Genomic DNA, 24,942 nt, shown 5'->3' with positions numbered 1-24,942 from the left:
CCGGCCGCCTCCCAGCCCCGCGCCCGGCAGCGGGCAGGGCCCTCCGCGCCGCAGCCATGGCCGCCGAGGGGGTGGACGAGCGCTCCCCGCTGCTCTCCGCGCCCGGCTCCGGCAGTGTCACCCCGACCGCGCCGCCCTACCTGCCGGACAGCAGCCCCCGAGGTAAGGCGGCTGCCGGCCCCCCTGCGCCGTGCCGGGCAGGCGGCCGGCGGGGCGGGGGGGGTGGCCCTGGCGCTGTGGCTGTGGCTGGCGGGGGACGCGGCGCCTCCGCCCGGGGGCGGCGATGCGCGGCTCCCCCCGCCTCGGCCGGGGGCGGCGGGGCCGGGCCGGGGGCCGCCGGCGGGGGAGCCCCCGCCCCGCCCGGCGCCGGTGGGGAACAACAGGTAACGCCGCTCCGTGCCGGGTGCAGGCCTGCTCCCCGCCGCGCTCCGGCCTGAGCGGCTCAGGAGGAAAAATAGAAGAAATTAAAATAATTGTTTGCAGGGGCAGAACAAGCCCGAACCAGTCTGCTTATTATAACTCGCTCGCATGCCGCAGCTTGCATGGTAATTGTTGGACTTGGGTTTCCCCATTAATTAGGAGCAGGATTAAGTGGAAGATCCGGAGCGGAGAGCAGCTCAGATGGGCACAGGCAGCTGCGGGAGGGGCACAGCGCAGGAGCTCAGCGGAGCCCAGCGCGCAGGTCGCCATCGCCGGTGGCCATCGCAGCGTCACTGCCCAGAGGTGCCCAGGTGTGGTCAGCGCCTGTCCTGGCAGTCGCATTGAAATAACGAAGGGACTCAGTGCAATGTGGTAGCTGAAGTCCAAAACCACCAGGATGTCCTTGCAAACGCGTTTCAAGGCCATAGCTGGTTTTGGCTTTATTTTTAAAGCAAGTCCGATACTGCGGTTACAGATCTGTAGTCTTGGCATAATTATATGGTGTTATCTTTCTTGCACAGATTTAGGAAAAATCATCTTGTTGATCAATACTCACTGATTTAATAAGTAGGTGAAAAAAAATTGCTTAGAAAATATAAATTAGGATGTTATCAAAGTACATTAGTAGGGTTTTTTTCCCTTGGTTTTTTTTCAGTTAACTGTTTTAGAGGAGAAACTGAGGTGTGGAGAAAGCTGAAGGAATGAAGACTAAATAAGATTAGAGTAGCTTTGCCAGCAGTACCCTTTAAAATGTCAGATTACAGTTCTTATCTCAATAGCTCCAGTGTGTTGGTCCTTTCTTAATAATTTCTATTAACTGTATAGATTCATGACATGCATGTAACTCGAATGAGTGAGCATCTGTCTGTTCTGAATAATGTTTGAACTCGTGGAAAGCTAGTCCTTTTTGTCTTGATGTGAAAATGTATTTCGGTTAGGCCTGTAGTTTGTGTTGGTTGTTTACTTTGATTTGAACTGGACAAAGGAATATTGGCCTAAAAAATAGCAGAGGTTGGAGGCTTTAGTTTTTATTTGGGGCTTATTTGCAATCAATTTGTATAGTATTGGCATCATCCCCTAAGTGAAAAAAAATAAATCCATATACCCACCTTAGCTTACATTCTGGTGTTTGATGTTTTTATTCTTAGTGATCCTTATACTGTAACCATTACTTTTGCATGCATTTCAATCTGTTTCTTTCTTGTATTTTTTTTAAGCCTTTATACATTTAAAAATAATGAAAATGCATTAGATTAGTGACTCTTGTTTGAACCCAGGATAAAACTCATGACCTGGAAACAAGCTGGACTCTAAATGCTCATTTCAGTTGGTAGCTCATTGTCCTCCTGTGTCTTCAATGGGCATCTGTTACTTGTGATAACTGGTTGGGCACTTAGATGGGGTGTGGTGCTTGAGATAAATGGCTTGTTCTCAAAAGTGAGGAGGAACCAAAACAGAGCTTTCTTAAATGTTGAATATCTCTTGTTTGATGGGTCCATGAGCAAACATACTAGGTAGCACTTCAGAACTACTCTGATCAGAATTTTGCAGAGCTGTGACATAGGCCCAGTATCTCTACTTCCCTTGCTCTGTCAGCTTTCCTTAGTGAAAGGATCTGTGGAAGCTAAACGTCCTTTTTAGCTAACTGGCAGTCTTTATCTCTCTCCCTAGCACAAGGCTAGACTTTGAGGGAAGAAGCATTCTTGTGGAAAAATTGGGTTTGTTTCCAAAGCAAACTCCTTCTGCAGAGCTTCCTTGATTAACATCACCAGGATAGTGTGGAGTGGCAGAGGAAGGAGGAAGCTCTTTGTGTCAAAACTACCACCTGAATGTACATTAATAGGTTTATCCCTGTAATTATCTACTGTGCCCAATATGTCACCCTGAACTTTAAGTTAGAGAGACCATGGTTTGAAGGTAGCCTTCTCTTGCCTTGAGCTGCAGCTGAGACCCAGCTGGTCCTTTCCTGTGTTAACTGGTGGATGGTTGAATCCTGGTAATGGCTCAGTGTTTGTTCTTAATGATGGAAGCAAGCAAGAAAAAATGTTTTCAGTGTAGATGCAGGCCACAGTATGTAAGAAACTTTTCAGAACACAAAGGGTGGGACTATCAGTTCTGTTCCCTGTAGTAAGGTGATTAGTCAGTGCTTTTTTTGTTTGTTTTAGATTTTTTTTGGCTTTATCCGGGCATTCTTAGTTCTTAACAACTTATCTCTGACATCAATCATTTAACGTTTTCCCTTACCCACCCCCTCCCAGGTAATGATAAAGAAATTTTTTTTTAATCAAATAAAACAAACTCATTTCTGTTTGACCCAGGCAGGCTGCAAGTGGTTCTCTGTGGTTTCCACCCTTCAACTACCAAGGGAGGAAAGTGCACAAGCACCACAAGGAATTTCTCAGGTTGCAAATGGGATATCTGCCTTTGCATCGCTATCCTGTGGGGGTGAGGAGGAAGTCAGATGTACTGCATGGTAGGGCACTTTGCTAATCTTGCTGAACTAATTGCTGTTAGGTTTTTTTGGTTTGTTTTTTTTGTTGTTGTTTTGTTGGGTTTTTTCCCATTGTTGTTTTTGTGGGGTTTTTTTTGTTTGGATTTTTTTGTTGTTGTTTTTTTAAGAAAAATTGACAATACAGCTGTACACTGGTGTGTCAGCAGATGGGAATTCAGTATCTCATTAAATGTCTCCTGGTGTGTATGTGAAGCTTGCCTACCACCCAGTCATGTCCAGCATGACAGACCTTTGTGAACTGGTTTTAGATATTATAGTTAGCCTGAAATTCAAGCTGTCCAAAAAAAAAAAAAAAAAAGGTCACACTAAAAACAAGGTATGCTAATGTGCTTTGAAACCTTTTTATTAAGGGGTAATGACCAGCTAACTCTGACACAATGTCTTTATTTTCCTTTTCGCCATCCCCCACCCCTCACCCTCCCCCAATATACTCTTCTTTACATTTAATTTTGGTGGCTTTTGCTGGTTTGTTTTTTGGAGCTCTTCAAAATGCATGTTTTCTTTAAGCATGAAGGTTGCAGTGCCAAGATACCTCATGCTTTTCTGCTCCATAGCAAATGTTATTTGCTGCAGCACGGCTCTGAAAAGCAGCCATTATTCGCTTGCTATCTGATATTTGCTGAGCCAGCAGGACAGGAACAGCGAGGCTGCTTACCTGGAAGCCAAGCAGCTCCAGTATGAGGCTGGAGAAGTGGCTGGCACTGTGTGTAGGGGCTCACGCACCAGCTTTCAAACTCCTAGGAGTTATCACTCGGAAATAGGGTATAGAAAATTACAAATGTCTAGAAGGTATGGTTGTCAATTTTTGAAGTGTTCCAGGATCATGGAAAGCTGAAATGCTGGCGGCTGTGTGTTTCTTCACTTTCTGGTACCCTTAAAAATACTGTTTGCCTTAGTACAGCTACCCTGTTCCCAGCTCACAGAATTGAGGAAGTCACACTTTATATGGAGAGGACAAAGTCAAGAACTTTTGTAAAACAATTGTTGCTTTTCAGAAAAGCAACCTTCAAGCTGGGAGCGAACTGTAGAGGTGTCTTGACAGAGAGTTTGGTATTTAGCCTTTTGAACATGCCTTTTGTTTTCTGGCTGCCTGTTCCCCTAGCCAGAGAGCGTCAGCTGCTCACTGCAGGAGCAGTTAAGCAGCCTGCTGACTGCCAAAACCCCCTTGCAGCAGCCTTGACTTTGCCATTGTGGTTAAGACGTCCCCATCATCCAAGTCTCTAACCTGGTTTCTGGAGTGCTCTAGTAGGCTTGAGCTTGTTTCTACCAAAATGTGTGGGTTGGGATTTTGTCTTGTGTGCATTTGTTTTTTAATGTCTTGTAATGTCCCATGTCCTGCATGTGGCAGCCTTACTTAAAATAGGGTATCACAGTACTGCAAAATACTGTTACTTAATTTTTTTTTTTCTGGATGCTGCATTTTTTCAGAATGTATTTCCTCAGAAGAAATAACAGTACTGCTACCTGATAATTTGCTTTGAAACTGTAACCAGTGTATCAGAGCTGACGTGTGAAGTTGACTTGCTCAAGAAATGGAGCATCAGTTTGTGTCATGAATTCAGAACTGCATTGCTGCATATAAGTTAATTTTGTTTCTGATCTGAAATAATTCAAGTATATTGGATGTGATTCTGAGACTCTCAAGGTATCCATCTTTTTCCTGCTGCCTCTATGAGTTAAAATCAAGCACAGGTCTGGGTCATAGGTAGACCAAGTAGCAAAGAGAGATAGAGCACGCTGGACAGCAATGCTGCTTCAAAGGTGTGTGATGACTTTTGGATCTGAAGGGCAGACAGGGTTTCTTGTATCCCTCCAGCTTATGACATTCACTTCCAGACAGAGTGAAGGAGTGGATGAGTGCTTTCTTACAGGCTTAAATTTAATACTCGGGCTTGTCAGCTTTGATAACAGCCTGTGATTTCCCTCACCACCCTCCAGCAGATACTGCTCTGCTCAATGCTGTTGGTAAACGGGGAGTAGGCTGATCTCTCACTGCTTCTCTGAAGAATTTGTTAGCTGCTTGGATGTAATTTTTAAAAAACTTATTGAAGCCCAAGGCTGCAGAGCATTTCAAACTACTAGTATTTAAAAGGGTAAATATGAACTACTGAATATGCCTGTTCTTTATTCGCTTACCTGAAAAGCCCTGAACTTCTTGATGAAATAAAAGTCAGTGCTATTATATGCCAAAGAATTGTGGTGATAAGCTTGTGAGATATCACTGTGTTGATTTTTCATTCCATGGCTTCTTAAGCCTCAGAGGACCTTCAGTGTTTGCTCCCTGTTTTTTTGTGGGCTCAAGACTGACAAAGCTGGAGCCTGAAGTCTGCTCTTCCATGGAGGCCTGAGGCCACTAAAGCATTCCTTGTGTTAGCCTCTCCAAAGTAACTAAAGACCTTCTTGTGCATTGGTACTTTGGCTCCTGATATCTGAAACCCTTAAAAGCAGAAACTTGGAGACTTTGGGTTTTTTTCTCAAGGCAGCATAAATTTGCTGTTGTTGTACTCAAAAAGGAAGCATTTCATGCCACTTCCTATCCAACACCTGTTTTCTTAACAGAACTTTTCTGTGTTTTTACCTGTTGTATTTGCTAAGATACAATAAACACTTGTTTGTATTTCAGTCTTTTTAGATATTTGTGAACACTGTTCATGACTCTGCCTACCTGTGTCTTGTTTTATTTTCTGGGGTCTTTTTCTTCAAAAGCCAGTCTCTGGTTGCTACTAATCGGTAGTAGGTTTGGGGGTTTTTAGTGTTTTTTCTCTGTGTATTCTCTAAAGACTGCAAAAAGTTGATGTGAAAATAAAGCTACACAGATAAGTGTTGTTGGATCCACATTTCTGGGGTGATTTACTGTGTGTTTATGTTGCTGGTTTGCTTTACCTACAGCTGTGGATGGTGCTTGGCTACACAGAAGTTGTGGAGAAGGGGCAAGCAAACTTAGGTTTGTTCTGTGTTTAGTATAAACACTCAATTTTGGGGTGTGTGGGTTTTTCCTTTTTTGAGGCTGTGACTGCTAGAGACGATATTTGCTGGAAGTGTTTTAGGATCCTCTGGTTTTTCAGCTGAGATTTCCTTGTCTCTTGCAGCAGAGCTTCCTCCTCCGTACACTGCCATTGCAAGCCCAGATGCCAGCGGTGTACCTGTGATAAACTGCCGTGTGTGCCAGTCACTGATCAATTTGGATGGCAAGCTGCACCAACATGTGGTTAAGTGCACGGTCTGCAATGAAGCTACGGTAAAATGGATTTTTAGCATTTTTCTTTTTGTGGGGGTAGAATGCATGTCCTCAGCTGGACAGGGCGGGTCCCTTCCTGCCATCCCTAGGGAAAAGAACAGTCAGCCCAGCTGACTGCCAGTGTGGCTGGCATGCAAGCTCGAGGCATATTGGCACAAGGATGGTCATAAGCAGTTAGAATAAATGTTCACGCAGTCGAGCTGGCTGTGCAGGATGTCTCCTTCCAAGGAGGACCAAAAGCAAAGATGTCATTTCAGTAATTACTCTTCTGTAAAGAAGGATGAAATTGGTTTTGATGGGATGAAGAGAAATGCAGAATTGAGTTATTCTGAGAGTGGGAGAAGCAAAGTAACTAACCTGCACCTCTGCCTGGATGAATGCCTTTCTCCTGAACTACTATTCAGTCACTTGGTTAGCTTGTAACAGACCACAATAAAACAACTTTGAAATGTTTAAGTCCTAGGTTCTTTTCCAGTGAACACAGACCTATTTGTTTGTTTTCCTCTTAATGGAAGTCTTCACTCTTTGGCCTCCTGCTTCTATTTTTTTTTTTTTTCCTCCTGTCAGTTTTAGTTTTGGGATGTGATACTGCAGTGCTCCACAGCTACTGCAAGCATTTGTATGAAAAACACTGGATTAGTTTTATTATATGGATTTATTATATATTTATTATATGAAAAGAACTGTAAATAATGTCCAGAAAACAAGAAACCTTAAAACTGCAGGAAATTTTTTTTCCACTTAAAAGTGAGAGTAGAGAACCTGCCAGTGATAGTCACTTTCCTGTCCCATATATAATGTTTCAAGCCAAACAAAGCATTGTGCACCTTTTGATTTGCTGTATGAAAGGGACATTGAAATTTGACTCCCAGATTGGAGAAAGATAATTTCAGTACAGTTTAAAATAAGATTGTAGTTCAGTGATGCCTACGTATTCTCTTAGTGACCAAGAAACAGACTGTGATCCTTTCACTGTTGAATAAAGCCATTGTACCAGGCAAGAGAGGTTGTTTGGTGTTTTGACTGGTTTTGGGTGGTTGTGGTTTGGGTTTTTTTTTTTTAATTTTTTTTTTAAATATATCACTATTTAAGCTCACATTTAAAAAAATAACTGAACTGAAGCCTTGAATTGTCATTGCTAAAATACAAATGTTTTTTTTCTGTGAGTTTGCAGAATTTGATTGTTTTAATAAGGAAATTTTCACTTCTTAAGAAACAAAACTAGAAGTTTTTTCTGTTGACTCTGAAGTTTCCTCTGTAAGAGGAAGTGTATTTCTCTGTTAGCAGGAACTTTTCACTGAAGTTGTTCTGCTTTGTCATCCTGTTATGTGGAAAAAAGTGAATTGCTATGACTTCTGATGTGTGTTATCTGGTGGTTGTGGTTCTTTGTTTTTTCTTTTGTTTAGCCAATCAAAAACCCTCCTTCAGGGAAGAAGTATGTTAGATGTCAATGTAACTGTCTCCTTATCTGTAAGGATACATCTCGGAAAATAGGCTGTCCAAGACCAAACTGGTAAGAATAAAATACTCTCAGTGCCTTGAGATAGTTTTAAATACTCAACACAAAGACAACAGTTGCTTTAAAGAAAACTAAAAGAAGTTCAAGCCTTGGTCTCTTTACATGGACTCTTACAGAGTATTACTGAACTGCTACAGAAACAGGTAGTGCCAATGTCCATTTTGAATATTTTTTTTTTAAGATTAACTTTAAAGAGGAAAAAAGTTTCTTCTTTTAGTCTCAGATGTGTGTGTCCCATTTTAGCTACTTTGTAAGTCAAAACTAATGTAAAGAACAACAGAAGAAAATCCACTTCTTGTTTCTGGGACTTAACATTCATAATTTCTTGGAGATTTAGTTATTGTAAACACACAGGATACTCACTTTGCTAAGTTCAGAGTAGGGATTCAGAGCAAAATGGGAAACGGAGCAGTAGGTTGTCTTCAGTCCTGGTCTCCTTCTTAGTTATGCTGTTTTCATTCTCCTCTCAACTTTAATGTACACACTGCTTATAAAAGAAGCAATTGTGATTGCCATAGTGGTTGTTCTTACCATTGGGCTTAAGGTGTTATAGACTCCAGAGGTAGGAGGAGTTTGATTGTAAGTGGTGCAGCTCTAAGAGAAGTGGAGAGGAAGGCTGAGCCTGCAGATGTGTGAGTGGGAGCTCTACCCCACCAAGTACCCAAATCACCAGTCTGTTGGCTGCTCTGGTTTTGCAACATAGTTTGAGACTTGTGGCAATTACTCTTTTTCACTAATGCTCTGTTGGGGAGGACTTCAAAACGTTCAAAACATTTTCTCAGAGTGAAAAAATGTTCATGGGATAGTTCAGTTATAGTATTACATGGCTGGTAACTAAACTAAATCAGAAGCTCCTTAATTTTATTAAAATAATCTCAAAAGCATACATCCAAGCTGTTTCCCTAAGATAGTCTATGTATTTGTCTTGCTAGAAACTGAACAAAATTGGTGTACTTTGAAGGAGAGAGTTGGGAGCATGCCCTAAATGGAAGACTCTGGATCGAAGGAAAGCCATTCTGAATAAAATTTTGGTTGTAGGTGGAGAGAGATTAAAAATTAAATGTTGCTTTAATTTTCCCCTTCACTTTTTTCGTTCTAAGAAGTCTCATCCTCATTCTGTTTCTAGTTGGTTAATTTGGGTACTGTCATTTTGGACTCACAAATTGTATCATTAAATTGGAAACCCATTGAACATAAAAGCAAATACTTAGAAACTTTTAAAGTAAATTGATTGCATTTAGTCAGCCTAGGGTGGTTTTCTTTTTTAGTTTACTCAATTTGAAAGGAATTTTTACTGTGCAAAATGTGGATATGCCTCCTATATTGACGTGGTTGTTAGTAGTGTGGGAAGGAGAACTAGGTTATGGAAGATCCTTACTCTTTCTACATGTTTCACATGGGTGTGTACATTTCAGTTCTCGGGCTTGCTCAGCCTGGGTATTAAGTTTTCATTTGTCTGTCACATGCTTGCAAGTCTTTGATCTCTGTAGGGTTTAGGCTTGTATGGCTGATCTTAGAGGGAAAGGGTATTTTTAAAACTGAAAACACTTTGGAGAGAGACCAAAATGGGGTGCATCAGCTGTTCAACAAGTAGATTATAGTTTAAAAGTGTAAGAATATTTGGTAGTGACTGAGCTAATTGCTTAAACGCATCGTCCTTCTCTTTTGGTAGCTTAATTACATGTGTATCTAATGTTCTCAACACAGTAGACGCATCATTACTCTTGGTCCAGTAATGCTGATTCCAGAAGAGCAGCCAGCTCAACCTGCCTTGCCAGTTCAACCAGATGGAACTAGAGTGGTGTGTGGGCACTGTGGAAATACATTCCTTGTAAGTAAAGCATCAGATTCTCCTTCTTGCCTCACCGTGCTATCCCTCAAGCTGTTTGTTGTAAGCAGTTTTAAGAGTATATTGCCTCACTGTCTGGCATTATTGAGGAACCAAAACTTCTTCTGTACTCATTGTTATGGGTGTATGGCTGCATTTCGTTATCTTTATATGTTTCAAGAAAACCTTTAACAGTCTTTCTGTGCATGGATAGATAAAGCCCAAAGTCTGTCTTACTGGTTAGTGATGTGAGAGTGGACAGTGCTGGAAAAGGAAGCTGGGCTTGCAGGTTCTGTTGCAGCTTGTAGTGGTGGCTGTGTTCTGCAGGGGCCGAGAGAGCAGTTCTGTCATTGCTGTATGAGCCCCTGAAAGCTGTTGGTTATGGCACTTGCCATTGGCATATCTGTAGGTTGTTGGAGAACTGGGGATTTTGGTTTAAATGCGAGAGTGACAGTTTATCCCATTTTTGAAGTGGAAGGATGCACGAATACTCTTCTGCTGTTGAACTCACTGTAGCCTTCTAAATGGGCAAGGTGCTGCCACACTTGAATTTTGATTGCAGTACACAAGTAAGCTAGCTTTGGCTTCATCATCCAGCTGTGCTTGAATCTGTCAGGTTTGTGAGTTGCAGGAAATGGCTAGGTAAGGGGTACAGTTAAAGGTAACAGTCACAAGAGAGGTGGCACATTCCTGAAACAAAGGGTTATAAGACTCATAAAGATCAGAGAATACTCAAGTGCATGTTGTGCAAGGAAAAAGGAAGCTTAGGGGATGCCACTCCATGTTGGCTTCTACCAGCAGAGAGAGAAGGGTTCGCTTGTGATAGGCTCTACAATGAAATAGGCTTGTGCCTTCAAGTCTTCAGGTTTATGGATCAGTGAGGTGCTTCCATGGCTTAACCCCAGCCAGCACCTCAGTACCACGCAGCTGCTTGCTCACTGCAAACACCACCCAGTCCCCCTGCCCCGGCAGTGGGGAGAACTGGAAAAAAGGTACAACTTCTGCATTGAGATAAAAACAATTTAGTGACTGAAACAAAAAGAAAAATACTGCTAATGGTGCTAATAACAATAATAATAGTAATGAAAACAGAGAGAGAGAAATAAAACCCATGGGAAAGAAGTGGTGCTCAGTACAGTTGCTCACTACCTGCTGGCCCAGCTGGCAATCAGCATCTCCCAGCCAACTCCCCCCAGTTTGTGTACCAAACATAATGTTCTCTGGTATGGTATAGAATATCCCTTTGGCCAGCTCAGCTGAGCTGTCTTGGCAGTGCTCTCTCTCAGCTTCTTGTGCAGCTCTTTGCTGGCAGAGCATGGGAAACTGAAAAGTCCTTGACTCAGGGTAAACACTACTTAGCAACAACTAAAACTTTAGCTTGTTACCAACATTGTTACTGAATCCAAAACAGAGCACTGTACCAGATATTAAGAAGAAAATTAGTACTCCCAGCTGAATCCAGGACAGGTGTGCTGTGATGTCTTAACTGTTGTAGTAGGTGATGAGTGCAGGGAGCAGGAGATGGCCCTTACGCTTCTTTCTTCTTTATTTTTTCCGAAGAGAAACTATGATGGTGAATTTACAAGTAGTGTGCTAACAGGAAAGCAGTTAGAGAGATGCTCAAGAAACATTCTATCTACTAATTCTGCTTATATATTAAAAAATACATTATTTCTTAAAACCCTTGCTGAAGAACAGTAGTCTGAAACTGATGATAGCTGAAGCGGGTTTTCTGTTTGCCTTTTTTTTGGCTGATCTTTAGGGACTTTCACAAGCATGGGAGTTTTACTTGTCTTTATCCTCTATTTATTTGTATAAGTACAGTCCAAATTAACTTTGTAGTTTAAGCTATGAACTACTTCAGGTGAACATAAGGGAGTAAAACCAAATTCATAAAAGCTGATTTTGCCCATAACTACTAGATTATGCCTTAAAAGGCTAAGTTTTCTAGTTTGGGATTTGTGCATGTGACTTCATATCTTCTGGTTGCTTTAGGGAACTGCAACATTTAGAACTTTGTAGTCCTATCTGCCAGGATAAGACCAATTTGTCCCTTCATAAGAAACTCTCTGAACCATTAGAAATTGGAAGCTTGCTATTTTTTTATGCTGAGTTATCAAGAAACAAACTCTTTTTTCCTCATGTTACACAGCTTTCCCACCAATCTTTTGCTTCCACTTTTTCTGTAATTAGGTCTGAGATTCTGAAAATAAAATTTTTAGTTAAGAAAAATCAGGAAATTGCTTGGATTTGAGAATGAGCAGAGAAGCAACAAAAAAGCATTTTAGCCAGCCTGGAAACTCAGTTTCTGAGTAAGTATTTCTGCCTTTCGATATCTCCTTGTGTGAAGAAAATACGTAGTGCTGGATGCATCTCTCAGCAACTCAGTAGGCTATCCCTTTTACTTTACTCAGCAGTTAAAAAAATAAAAAAAATAAGCAAAGCTAGAATCCCTGGGATGGAAAAGTCAAATTGTCATGTTCTGTGTTCTTTTAAGAGTATCAGCTTGTTCACCACCTTTCCAAGTTGGGTTTGTTTTGGTTTGGTTTTTTTTTTCCATTTGAAAACGTAACTGTGGGGGCTGTGCTTTGCTTGCCTCTGCATGTGGGGGGATGTTTTTCACAAATTATGAAAAGCATACTCCTTGCTATGGAGTGCCTTAAAGTTTCTCTGTCTTAGCTGGAAGAATGGCTTAGTACTGATGTGAAATTGTAGCCAAACTATCAGTACTTCACATCTTTTTAATCAGATTTTTTTTGTCCCTTGGTAACCTGCTAGAAGTTCTTTCTGTGTTAAGGTTTCTACTGTTTCTGGCAGATTTATACTTGACAAGTGGAAAAAGGGGTAGAATAGAAAAGGAGGGCAGGAGGAGGGTTTAACTGTGTTGCTAAATATGAGTTTGATCTGGTTTGGGCTGTTTTGAGAGCTTCTGGACTTGGGCTGTGAAGTTACTGTTTCTGCCAGCAGCAGGTCATTCCCTGCTGTCCCTCCCTGAGGGGCCTCTGCCTGCAGTGGTCTGTGGCTGTCAGAGGCTGAGTTGCCTTTGGAAATGGGGGACAAGGAAGGGCTGTCCCTGTGTCCTCCCCCTCTCTGCCATCTTTTTGCTACTCTCCTGTTTTCAGAGGGACCTCAAGGACTAGAAGCTAGGAGCAAGCTATGAAAGCCACAGGCTGTAGGCTGAGCACTGTGCCTTGTCACTTGTGCTTTGTCAATTTTGTTGGTTGTTTTTTTTTTTTAACTAATCAAATACGAAAATTATTTCTTATGAAATAATTGAATAGAAAACCCATTTTTTTCAGAAAACTTAGACATGTTTTAGTTTGCAGAAGTATTTTGCTTTCCCAAAAGACCAGAGGGGAGTGGAGGGGAAGCTTGTTTTGCAGAAGCAGCTGTATGTGGGACTGTGTATGTATTTATGTGCATATGTCTTTTTTTTGGTTGGTTTTTTTTTCACTGTCTTGTGTTGAATGCACTGAGAACTATTTTAGTCTCAGAAGGAAAATATTTGACTGTTCTTCTAGTAATTCCTTTGATGGATGTCTACTTTTGTCCACAGTTGAAACACTGAAGAGCTCTGGATTCCTCATCTGTTCACCTGTGTTTCAGTATATCTAACCAGGAATTTGGGCTGTATTATTGCTTCAATTTAAAAAATCATTGTATTCTCAGCAGAGAGCTAAATTTCATGTAACTGTAACTTCTTAACAACATGAGTCAATACTGGGTACTTTAAAGCACTTTGGAATATGGGTAAAAAATGCCAGCTTAAGCATGATTTAGAGTGTACATGCACATAACCTTTCCTCACCGTGCTAATATGATTTGAATTAGTGTAGTTTGAATGTCTTGTCACAATTTTGCTCTTTTTCTACACATCTGGTCTGTGTAAAAGGCATCATAACAGTTACTGCTTCTGTTATTTCCATGTAACTCTCAATGAAAACAGACTATTGCTGCCTCTTTTTTCCATCAGTATTTACAGCCCAAATACCTTTGAGTAGCCATTAATAATTTAGTCTAATTATTAGAAATTTTAAAACCCTGGAAAGATTGTTAATGAGTAACTAAAGAAATGCAGTTGCCTACACTGTGATATAGAAGTGAAACTGGTGTATGGAAGTGAAGTTGAATTACAAATAGATAAAATGTAGATCCTGGAATTAGACTCCCTTTTATTTCTGGAACTGCAGTTTAAAAAGCTGAAATAACTGCTCTGGCGAGGCCTCTCTCCATCCCCAGTACTGACAACTGCATCTTATCCCACTTTCACTGTGTAGAACTAAGGGAAATTGAGTAGGTTTTTGAAAGGGATGCAGAAAAATACTTAACTTGCTCCTCTGCCAGGAATGTGGAAGTAGAATTAATGCTCTTAAAATGCTTTGCTTGGATGGGGAGTATTACAGAAGTTTTATTAAGGAATAAAATAAAACTCTGCTAAATCAGTTTGGTCAAGTTTTGTAAGCAAATAATACCAGTTACATAGCTGTTCTGTAAATGTGTAAATGGATATTTCAGAACAAGGAAAAAAAAGATGGATTTCTTTTTAGTGGAGATTTATCCCCAAGTAAATAAAACTGAGGGAGATGTTCAAGAGGTAGGAAAATGCTCTATGAATACCACGGTTTGAAACCTTGCTCACAGCAAAATCTCTTCATACTGACAAGGCATGAGAAGACACATCTTTCTTTACTCATAAAATCATAACTTTCTTCTCAGCTTCTAAGTGGTGCTTGCTGTAGGTTGGTGCTGCTTTCCTTCCATGCAAGGATGGGCTCTGATTTTGATTTGTGGTTGTAGCAGTTATAACACTGTTCACTTCAGCAGGCCAGCTTTTAGATTTCTCACGGAGATAAGACAGGTCCTAATGGAGGCATTGGTGATCTGCACTGTGGCTTCTTCCCCTGCTATTAACTTGCAGTGTGACTTCTGCATAAATCCAGAAGGGAGAGGAGACAAAAACTGTAGTTCACCAAAAAAACTTCCAACTAACCTCCAGTTGAGAAAGGCAACAGAAGAGAGCTGCAGTTACAAAATAACTGCTTACAAGGAGAAGAAAAAGAACCTTATTCATTTGATCAAGACAAGCGTGTTTAAAATGCTTGTTTAATACGAAGGTTATCACAGAATGAAATTTAACAGAACCTGTTGTTTTTAAGTGAGTATATCACTGTGTATCCTCTGGTTTAGTTCCAGGCATTGCTTTCACTAAGGCTGTTTCCCACATAGGTTTTAGTCTGAGCATGGAAGGTGGTGACCATGGACAATTTTACATATCACCTTTTGAGCAGTTGTGTAAAGTAGCCAATAGTGCTATTTCCTTGATATAATACGTGATACCTGCTTTCTAAAATATTCTTTAACTAATCTTTCTGTGCACCCATAACTTAGTTTTCATAAATGATGCAAGGGTTGGGAAAAGATTGGAAAATACTTCTGCCTGTAATTGTGCCAAAGAAAACACACTTATTTTGATTCAGGGTATATTCATAGTCTTTAAATAAGATAAGAAAACCTATTAATATTATAATGTTGCCCATACTATGCCTGTGGATGCAACCACATTACATCAAGAAAATTCTATAATACTAAGGCAAGTCATGGGAAATGTTCACATGGGAATACCAATCTGATGTTGCCACTGATGAAAGGGCATCCTATTTATAGAATAAAACAAGAAACAAGTCAAAGAAAGTCTGAGAAGCAAAATATTTTCATAGTGACATTTGACATTAAGTGCACAACCGTTTTCTCACGTCAGTTTTTTCAACCTTTTTCTTTTTTTCTTTTTACAGTGGATGGAACTGAGGTTTAACACACTAGCAAAATGCCCACACTGCAAAAAAATGTAAGTTCTCTGAAGGCAAGGTTATACAAATTACTGTGAAGCAGCCAGTGTTTCTTCTGTAAAGGTCTTTGGAGTAAAATGCATTGGCTGTGCTGATTGTTTTTTCATGTTTATCTGAAGTTCAAGGCTAAAGCAGATCTTGTGTGCACGTGAATTCTCCATTCTTTGTGTAGAAATCAATAACTCTGACAAATCCAACCTGCATTTATGAAAATGCTCTGATTGAATTGACAGCAGCAAATATAAGTAGCTAACTATAGACAAGAATGGGTTGCTAAAATTAACATTTTATGTCCTTGAAATTTTACCTCTTCATACAGCAGTAACCAGATGTCATCTTTAAAGGTAGAACTTGAATTGTTTTATTGTAAAAGGAGGAAAGGAAGTAATCTTGTCTTAATTTGAAAGAGGGTTTACTGATACTATAAACTCAACAACTAACTTGTATTGAACATCTTAATGCATTAGCTTGTTTAATGTTTATGAATTACTGTGGAATAACTGGTCTATTCATTTGTTATTACTTCAACAAGAACAAGAAAAATTAGAATACAAGATCTATAAGAGTTTTTTTGGTTTTGGTTGTTTTTTTTTCTCCTTTTGCGTATTTGTTTGACCTCTCTTATCTGAGCTCAGGAATTCTTAATTTGAATTGTTGCACTACTAACATACTTTAAATTTGTATGGAATCTCAGCCACAGGATGTGAAATAAGACATAAATACTACTTCAGAGACTTTCATGTCCTGCTGATTTATTTAAATATTTGTCTTCCTTTGACAGTCAAGTGTGACTTCCAGTTAAAGGCGCAAATGTGTTTTCCACTGGGAATGGAGAACCTCAGCTGCGTTGCATGTTGTAGGAAAACTAGTAGGTCCCTTAGGAAGCAGAAGGCTTAGGATAAATGTACTGTAGGTGTGGGCATGGCCTGGCCTTCAACACTGGTTGAAGTCTTTTTGTTGGAGTATTTGATAGAGAAGTCAGTCTAGTGCCGTGTTTAACCTCAGGGGTGTAACCAACCCGGTGTGGAGTTGTGGATATGTTCTAATTTGCTTAGGGTAAATAAACTCAGTCTTGAGGAGATGCTGCTTTGCAGGGGTGTTTGTACTGGCACATTAAGTCGGTTCAGTCCTTGGGGAGGGGTTGGAGTTTTGCTGTTTGGTTTAAAGCTAATTGCAACTGTGTTTTACATTTTATGTCAGCCTTGTTGGCTGACCTTGGCTTTTCTCTTGACTCTCCTTAGGTCAGTATTATTTGTTGTTTAACCTTAAACACCAAAACAAACAGTAAAAACCAAACAAAAGAAATCAACCCCAACAATAGCAGCAGCAAAATAAACCATGCTCCAAGCAACAGTCAAAAGTCACAGCATGTGATCTTTTGGTGTGTCTGCTGTTGATTAATGTTGCTTCTGATTTAAATTCCAGCCAAACTTAAAGGTTTTCATGGTATTTTCTTCCATAGAGTGCAAAGCATGCTATCTGTATGTAGGAAAGCGGGAGCCTCTCTGCAGTGCAATTTGTGATAATTACAGCTTGCATGGCAGCTGTATTGCAGAAGGCAAAACAAATTTTAACAAGTGGGCAAGTCTGTCCTTGGGCTGAGGATGCAAACTGTGGAATATTGTAATTTAGCTTTGAATGAGTTGCTTGGTGCTTTCCCACACTTGATATGTGATGGCTGGGAGTTCTGCACTTCCAGCAGCATAGACATTTCTAATACATGGATTTAGGGCACAGCATAGGTGAGACAGAACTTTGAGTTATGATGATGGAATAAATAACTGCGGTGACCTGCTTTCTATCAGGACTTTGTCAGAGGTCATCATAGCCAAGTAGTTAGAAGGGAATGTAGGGTTTTGTCTTATTAATGCAAAACTTCTTTCATGAGTAGCTGAGTAGCCAAATGTAGAACTGTTCATTCCTTCTGTTGGTTCAGTTGATGATTGTCACTGAAAAAAGGATAGTGTAGATTAAGGCAAAGGGCACCTTGAATCACTGCAACAGCAAGCTTTTCAAGGAGACATCGGCGGAGACTTGTAGATTCTCAAGTATTTTTCATAATTTTGTTTCAAATGTTTTTAAAAGTGCAGTGAATCTCTGCAGATTGTTTACGACCTTCCGTTTGGTTGATGGGTACTAGATCTTTATATTAAAAATGCCTTCTAAAACTGCAGGAGAGATCAGAAGTTTTTACATGAAAAGGTTAATAATGGAACGGTGTTCAGGGAGAAATAAAGCCATCATGCCTCATAGTACTTAAACCTCTCATATCTGAATGTAGGGGGAAATAGGATCTTGTTTGTTTTTAATCCCATCTATGTGCTACCATTTTGATACAACTTTGTTTTGTGACACACTTGTTTTGTCTTGCAAAATAACTTGGGAAATGTAGGAAATTAATTGTAGATGTAGAGATGTAGAGAATTAAGTCCTTATTTGGTAAATGGCCAAATCTCTTTGGAAGTGGTCTATAAACCTGTCATGTCTGTATAGGTAAATTGTTTGTAGAAGCCTGACTGATGCATAGTGGCTCTGCCTGACACAGGCCCTTCCTTGCATGTTAACCACTGCATTGGGAAACCAAATGTAGCTAATGAGGAAATTGTCATGATACAGTTTTATTTTATAGTGACACCTGGGAATGGGGGAGAAACTGTTTCTTTTTGCTGATTTAGTGTTCTTCTGTATTTTGAAATACCAGATGTTTATCAGCTTGTTTTCCAAGAGTGAGAGATTTAGAGAAAGCTTCCGGTATTTTTCTCATTTAATGGTGGAGAAGAAGCAGGAAGTGTTTTTTTGTTTGCTGTTCTCTTTCTCAAGATGTATATTAAATCATCTAGAAAATTCAGGATCATGAATTCAGTTACTAGAAAGAGAATTGAATGGTACAAGTTATTATTTCAGAATGTCAAAAATACATATTTTTTTCTTTTAGAACCTATCTCTTTTACTTTTTAAGGTCTTCTAAAACTATTAACCTGAATGAATTTATAACACCTTTGCCCCCATAAAGGACTTTTAGGAAAGAGAGAGATGTTGGAACCCCATCAATACTGTGGAGGCTAATTTCAACAGTGCCATTCAGCTTCAAAATATTAGCATTTTAATTTTCCTCTTAAAAACCTTCTTAAAAGCATGTCTGAAATCCTGGTCATAATTCCTATTATTTGGAGCACAAGAGACCCAGCATTCCTTCCTGTGCTACTTCTTTTGTAGCCTTTGTCCCATGTGGCGATCTTCCCCTCTTCTAATTACTATCCAATGCTTTATTGGATGTGGCATCTTTTATATCTGCTGCTGCCCAAAGGTCTGGCAGGTGCCTTTGCTTCCTCAGCAGCAGCTCAGGAAGAAGGAACTGCTGCTTTCTAGATAGCTCTGTAGAGAGTTCCCTCATATTCCCACAATGGAACTAATTGGTTGCTTCTGTGATATGAAAAAGTTCTTTTGATCCCATTTTTAATATTGCCAGATGTGCTTGTCAAAGTTGTCACAGTTGGTAGGTTTTTGGGGTAGAGTTTCAGCTTTCTTTATTCTAAGTTAGTTTGGGGTTTTTATTTGTAATTTGGGGTGGGTAGAGGGAAGCTTCACTATCTAGAGTGGGCCAGTGGCTAGTATCACTGTTGGGAGGTGATGGAAAAATGAATTATGATTTATTGGAACTCCTAGGTCTGTTATGTGACTGTATAAACTTTAATATCTTTATTTAATCATTGTTTTCTGTGGAAAGAGAAAGGCAGCTAAATTGAGACATTCTTAACATTTCCATTTTGTGGTATTTGAGTGGATGGTTTCTCCCCCAGCCTTTTTTTACTGGCTAGGAGGAGACACAGCTTGAGAGAAATATGGATTGAAAATACACATATCACCTGCAATGTCATGATTACAAAAACAAAACTGTAAGTCAGATCTGAAACTGAAAGTCTCTTTCCCAGAATGAGTTTTGTCTCTGCGTGCAATACACAGCACAGTAAATATCATGTATGTTTTAGGTGTATTGAACACGACACTTTTACCAGCTTATCTTATGGGTATCCAGCTCTGTAATAGAATTAACTTTGAGTACATAGCCACGAAATCCTGCAGAGGAGTAACCTAAGGTCACTCTGGCAAGCTCAGTCTCTTCCCTTTTCCCCTTTTATAAAACTATTATTTTTAACTCCTGTAACTTGGAATTGAACAACATATCCCTTTTCTGGAATGGCTGTAGAGTGGCTTTTGAGGGAGTGTGTGGAGGTGTGAGAGGGTAAGATACCATTATTTGCCCAAGTGGGAATTCTCTTACCCTAATCATACCCCAAGCACCCTCTAGTGTCCCATTTCACTGTGTATTGTGAGGTTTTGCTAAGGAAGTCATTTCCCCGTGGAAGCTAATGAGCAGTACTGTTTTGGGGACTTTTCCAGCTCCTCTGAAAATGGCTTGTGAGTAGTCACTTTATTCAACTCTTGCCTTGAAAGATGAAGCTCTGTGTGTTAGCTTGAGGACTGTGGTGGTGTTTGTTTGTTGTTTTTTTTTTTTTTTCTTGGAACATTTTAGAAATTCCTTGTAAAGAAATAATGTTGAAGTAAAGCTGCTTAAAGCAATCTATTTGAAGGCTTTCTAAGACAAATGCTTAAAAAATTTTAGTCACATGCTAAGCATATGAGGCCTTGCTATGTGGTTAATTAACTGGAGCCAGAAATTTGGTCAGTCATATGACACATGTACTACTTCAATAATTTAGCCATACTTTCTTCTATTATGCATTTATCTTGAATATGTTGAACTATCTTGAGATGAAAACAACTTTCTCTTGCATCCTTAAACACAGAGTAAAAGCATTACACTATTTCCAAAGGTGTGTTGATCTCCCAGAAAGGGATGAAGTACTTAACTAATGATAGAATGCTTCAAAGCACCTCTAAGATAGGTAATACATGGTTTATAAAAGCACTTCTGCCTCTCTAGTCCTTTTAACTGTGTTTCAGTGGACTTAAATCATGTTCCTATTTCCTTCATTAGTAAGCTGTATGTGATTGCAAATGTGTGACTGAAGATGTATTTGCTAAACAATGCTGAGCTTCTGGAATAATTTTCCTAACCTGTAGTAAATAATGTAATGTTTTATTTGCATTTTATATTCTGTTTGAGTGAAGCATTGTAATAGCTTGATGCAGCAGGTAGAGACAGAGCTGTCTGTCCTGGAGTTCAAAGCCTAGATGATGAGTGACAGAACTTCCAGGGGATTTATTTACCTTGGTTGTCAGAAGTGATTTGTGCAGCTCATGTAAATTGTGGTAGAACTCAGAAAAAAATTGGAAAGTAAGAAGAACTTGTCATGTTCTTCAAGTTGCTAATACTGACTTAACGGCATGAAGAATTTCAGTATTTGGAGATGTTGAACATGGAAAAAAATTACATGTCTGTGACTAAAATGATTTGTATTTATCTTCAGAGCAGTTTAGCCACTGAACAGTACTGAATATCCAGGAAATGGATAGTGAAAGTTGTTATTAATGACATGTAGGGGTGGTAGAAGTTATTTTCAGTTTCTTAGATGCGGTGAAGTATTGAAGCCATATGCTGATGTACTAAAAGTCAAAAGCTTGTTTTTCAACCAACATGGAAGCTGAAAAGCAAACTTGAGCTTTGCCATCCAAAGGCTATCCAAGACAATTACTGGGGCGCACTGTGGGTACAGAAGGTAGGCACTCAAACTGTGGGTGTGGCACCATTCTCTTTCTTGTAAGCACCTAGATTTTTAGGTACTAGATAATCACTGATAGTTCCCCTTTAAAATAGCTACTGTTGATGGTAGGGGTGGTTTTTGTGGTGTTTGTTATCTGTTTGGTTTGGGATTTTTTGTTTGTTTTTAATTTACAATACCATTTATTTTCTAACAGTTCTTCTGTTGGAAGTGCGCTGCCACGGAGGCGCTGCTGTGCATATATCACAATTGGAATGATATGCATCTTCATTGGTGTTGGATTAACTGTGAGTGATGTCCCATGATAAACTTGCAACTGTGTGCAGGGGTGTCCATGTTCAAAGGAGCTCTCTTAGTTGACCAGCTATTCTTTCCCCAGCATTTGCGTAAAACTTCCTAAATTGATGTGGTTTTTGTCATATCTATTAAAACTGTGGACTTAATCATCTGAGTTAGCCAGAAAAATGTAATTTTTTTTGTAAAAAAAAGGTATTCTGACACTTCGAGAATCTCTTCTTTCTGATGTTAAATTTGACTCTTCATCTCTAAAAACTGCAGTTTTATGAAAAATGGTTCACTTCACTGTAGAAATACTGGAACATCTTGCTCTTGCTAGAGCTCTCAAAACTTCCAGGTTTCCAGAAATACATGTTGCTGTATAGCCAGAAATATAAGTTCCACTGCAGTGAATGGGATTCCAAGTGCTAAAATATGTGTGTCTTTGTAATTTGTACAAGCTGTAAGGAGTAAAACCAGTTAATAAGCTATTTACAAATTAAAAGGCTCACCTTGTAGTTACTCTGTTATGTGGAAAGCTATCTGGTTTACCAGTATCTCATATGGGTTACTAGAGCCAACTTTCTGCCTGGGAATCCCAGAAAAGTTCATGCAAGGAAATACGTCCAGTGAATTCATAGGTGTAATTCTCATTATGCCTCTAACTTGCATTTTAACTTGAATAATTGTTTATGTGTGAGCCTAAATGAGTTATGAAGGATTTTCCAGGTTCTCTAATAGAAAAAAACCAGCCAGAAATAAAAACAGTGAGAGACAGATTTATTTTCCTTTTTTTAATGACCTTACTGAATTTGAAAATGATTTGAAAACATTTCTCCATGAGGTTTGTCCAGAGGCTTGTGTAGCCTCCATCCTTGGAGTTACTTGGGGTCTAACTGGGTTAAAATCCACCCTAGAGTTGACCCTGCTTTGACTGGGGAGTTGGCACTAGAAGGTCTCCTGATCTCCCTTTCAAGCTCAATTATCCTGTGGTTATGTAAAATTAAGCCAATAAAATACCCAGTTTACCCTTATCAGAGTTGAAAAGGTGCTGAAATGCTTCTCCTTAATATAACTTGTTCTTCCCTGAAAAACAGATAGTGCTGTATGTTTGACACTACTCTTTTCTCTTTTTAGGTCGGTACACAAGATTTCGCCAGGCGATTTCACGCAACATATGTTTCTTGGGCTGTTGCTTATCTCTTAGGTTTAATCTGCCTCATTCGAGCCTGCTACTGGGGAGCCATTAAAGTCAGCTATCCAGAGCACAGTTTTGCATAGAGAAATTGTTAGGTTGTAGATGAACATCTAGTAGTTCTGGATATTACATCTTGGACACTTTTAAACCTTTCCTGTAAGGATTCCATTCTGTTCAAAGTAGTTTAAAGACTGGGGGTCTCTAAGAACAAATGTTCATTGCACTACATAATATGCAAATAGTTTGTTTTGCTGCTAGATTCCCTAGCTCTGAATACTAAAGCTGTGTTTACATGTTCATAACTCTGTCTTTATAGGCGTTGAATTTTATTTCAACAGACAGTATTAAGTTTTACATTTCTTTTGTTATGTTAAAATCTGTCTGCCATTTTTCTAGATGATCGTAAGAATTCAAAAGCAAGAGTGTTTATAAGTGTTTCTACAGTAGCTTCACATTTGTACTTAACATTTTAACTAAAACTATATTCAAGTGGCTTGCTTTAAAACCTAAGCAATAAGCATTTTGCTTGAACTGCTTTACTGCATCTTTTGCCTAAGATCATAGTGACCTTATTCAGGAAATGAAAGTCGTGCGTGTTTAAAAGACTGACACTGTTGCTAGAGAGACATTTGTAAACACTGTATGCTTGGAGATTTTCAAGTAGAGAGATGCTATTTTGATAGTATAGTTAAATTTCCATTTATCCAGGATTGGATTTCAGTTAGGATAAATGCTTTCTCCTCAAGGATCCTGGGACTGAGGTTTTGGTTTGTTCTGTTTTTTTGTTGTTTCGTTTTTTTTTTTTTTTTTTAAAACTGGCAAATCCTAAAAGCCATGCTCGGATTATGGAACTTAACTCTGGTTATTCGTACAAGTTCCTTTACAGGGTCTAAGGGAAGCATTTCATATGACTTGGTTTGTAATACTTCAGTGTCATGTAGATGACAATAAGATGGTGATGGGTTGCCTCTTACTTTCCTCTGATGGCATCAGATTTTCCCTGCTTGGGAGAGTTATGACACTGGTCACTGCAAAGGGAGACACTGTAAATTCTCATTAACTGCTGTAATAAGGAAATGAGTAAACTATTACTTGGACCATTCCATCAAAGTACATCTTGTCAATTTAGCACTGACTTGCCAAGAGAATACGGAAACAGAAAGTTTTTTCTAATGATGTATTCACAAAGGATTGAGGGACCAGTTCTTGCACTGCCCATCTTTATAATTTTAAACAAGTTTTTGCTAAATTCAGAAGGAATGTCCTGAGTGATTTAGACAACTGTAGTAATTTAGATATTGGGGTCAGATGGGTAAATTAATATGGATGTTTCAGGGATACATGTAATTTAAATTATCTATGTTCCTGCTAAGTCAAAATGATATTCGGATAAGGATTTTGGAGCACAATAAATGTAAATGATCAAACTGTAAATGATCTGTCTTTGTATGATGCTAAATGTATAAAAGCAGTAGCTCAGGATTACAATGTACCTTTTACAAATAAACTAATAAAGAAATAAAGATTATTATTCAAACTTAAATATATTTTGTTACTTATATGTAAAAAAAAAAGCATAAGTGAATGAATTTCCTAGTATGATACAGCAAACACAAAGGTATTGTACACCAAAGGTGAGCTCTGCATTTCTACCAAATGGCAGCCTCAGGAATGTAAGAGGGCAATAATAAGTTGCTATTAGCTTGATGTTTCAGGAAGAATGAGGAAGTAAATAAGGGATGAAATCACTGTTGGGATTATATATTCTTTAGTCAATGGCTTATTGATTAATTAATATACTCCCTTCTTTTCCTAGTGCTTTTTACATTCCTTCACTGTTGGAATTTGCTGTACTCACTTTTCATTTGAACCTATGAATACTCTTTCCTGCTACTTTGTGTTTCAAAGTATTGCCTGCGCTCCACATTGTGAAATGAAGTAGGCTGGGGCTGTACAGAAAATCATCCACTGCTTTTGTAACTTTAGTGAGGGTGTCAGTGGGAGGGGGCTGGGTATAATGTTATTTTAATGAATCAGAGGAATTAGTACTTTTCTCCCCTGCATTAAACTGTACTTTATTTCCTGTCTTGTGTTTCTCCTTTTTCATCTCAATCGTGTCCAGCAGAAAGGATGCTACATGGACAAAGTAACTTATTTTTTCTGGAACAGAGTACTAGCACAATGTTTGCTACTACTTCCTTTTGCAAAGTAAAACACGGTAGTTATTTCTGTAAAATATTATTACATTTCAACCATTGCTGGGTACATAGAATTGTGATCTTTTCCCCAGCGAAGAAATTGAATGGTAGAATCTGATGGGTCTTTACAAGAGACTCAAATGGATGGGGCCATTTATGAAGCAGGCTTGTTTGCAGACAGTCGACATACTCTCTTCTGAACTCCATATCAATCCAATAAACT

General features: G+C 39.3%; 1 protein-coding gene across 1 annotated transcript; it reads left to right on the top strand.

Moving 5' to 3' along the window:
* PIP4P2 (phosphatidylinositol-4,5-bisphosphate 4-phosphatase 2) lies at positions 1–24,352 on the top strand. The gene is made up of 7 exons (XM_082285815.1): positions 1–162; positions 6,022–6,170; positions 7,577–7,683; positions 9,397–9,520; positions 15,310–15,362; positions 21,244–21,334; positions 22,461–24,352. The coding sequence occupies exons 1-7, from the start codon at positions 57–59 to the stop codon at positions 22,602–22,604; spliced, it is 774 nt and encodes a 257-aa protein (XP_082141941.1). The 5' UTR covers positions 1–56; the 3' UTR covers positions 22,605–24,352.
* Positions 24,353–24,942: the final 590 nt, after the last annotated feature.

The sequence above is a fragment of the Coloeus monedula genome (genome assembly GCF_965178545.1).
Source record: "Coloeus monedula genome assembly, chromosome: 1".
Taxonomy (NCBI): domain Eukaryota; kingdom Metazoa; phylum Chordata; class Aves; order Passeriformes; family Corvidae; genus Coloeus; species Coloeus monedula.
Note: the sequence above shows the minus strand (reverse complement) of the source record. Positions and strands in the feature narration are given on the sequence as shown.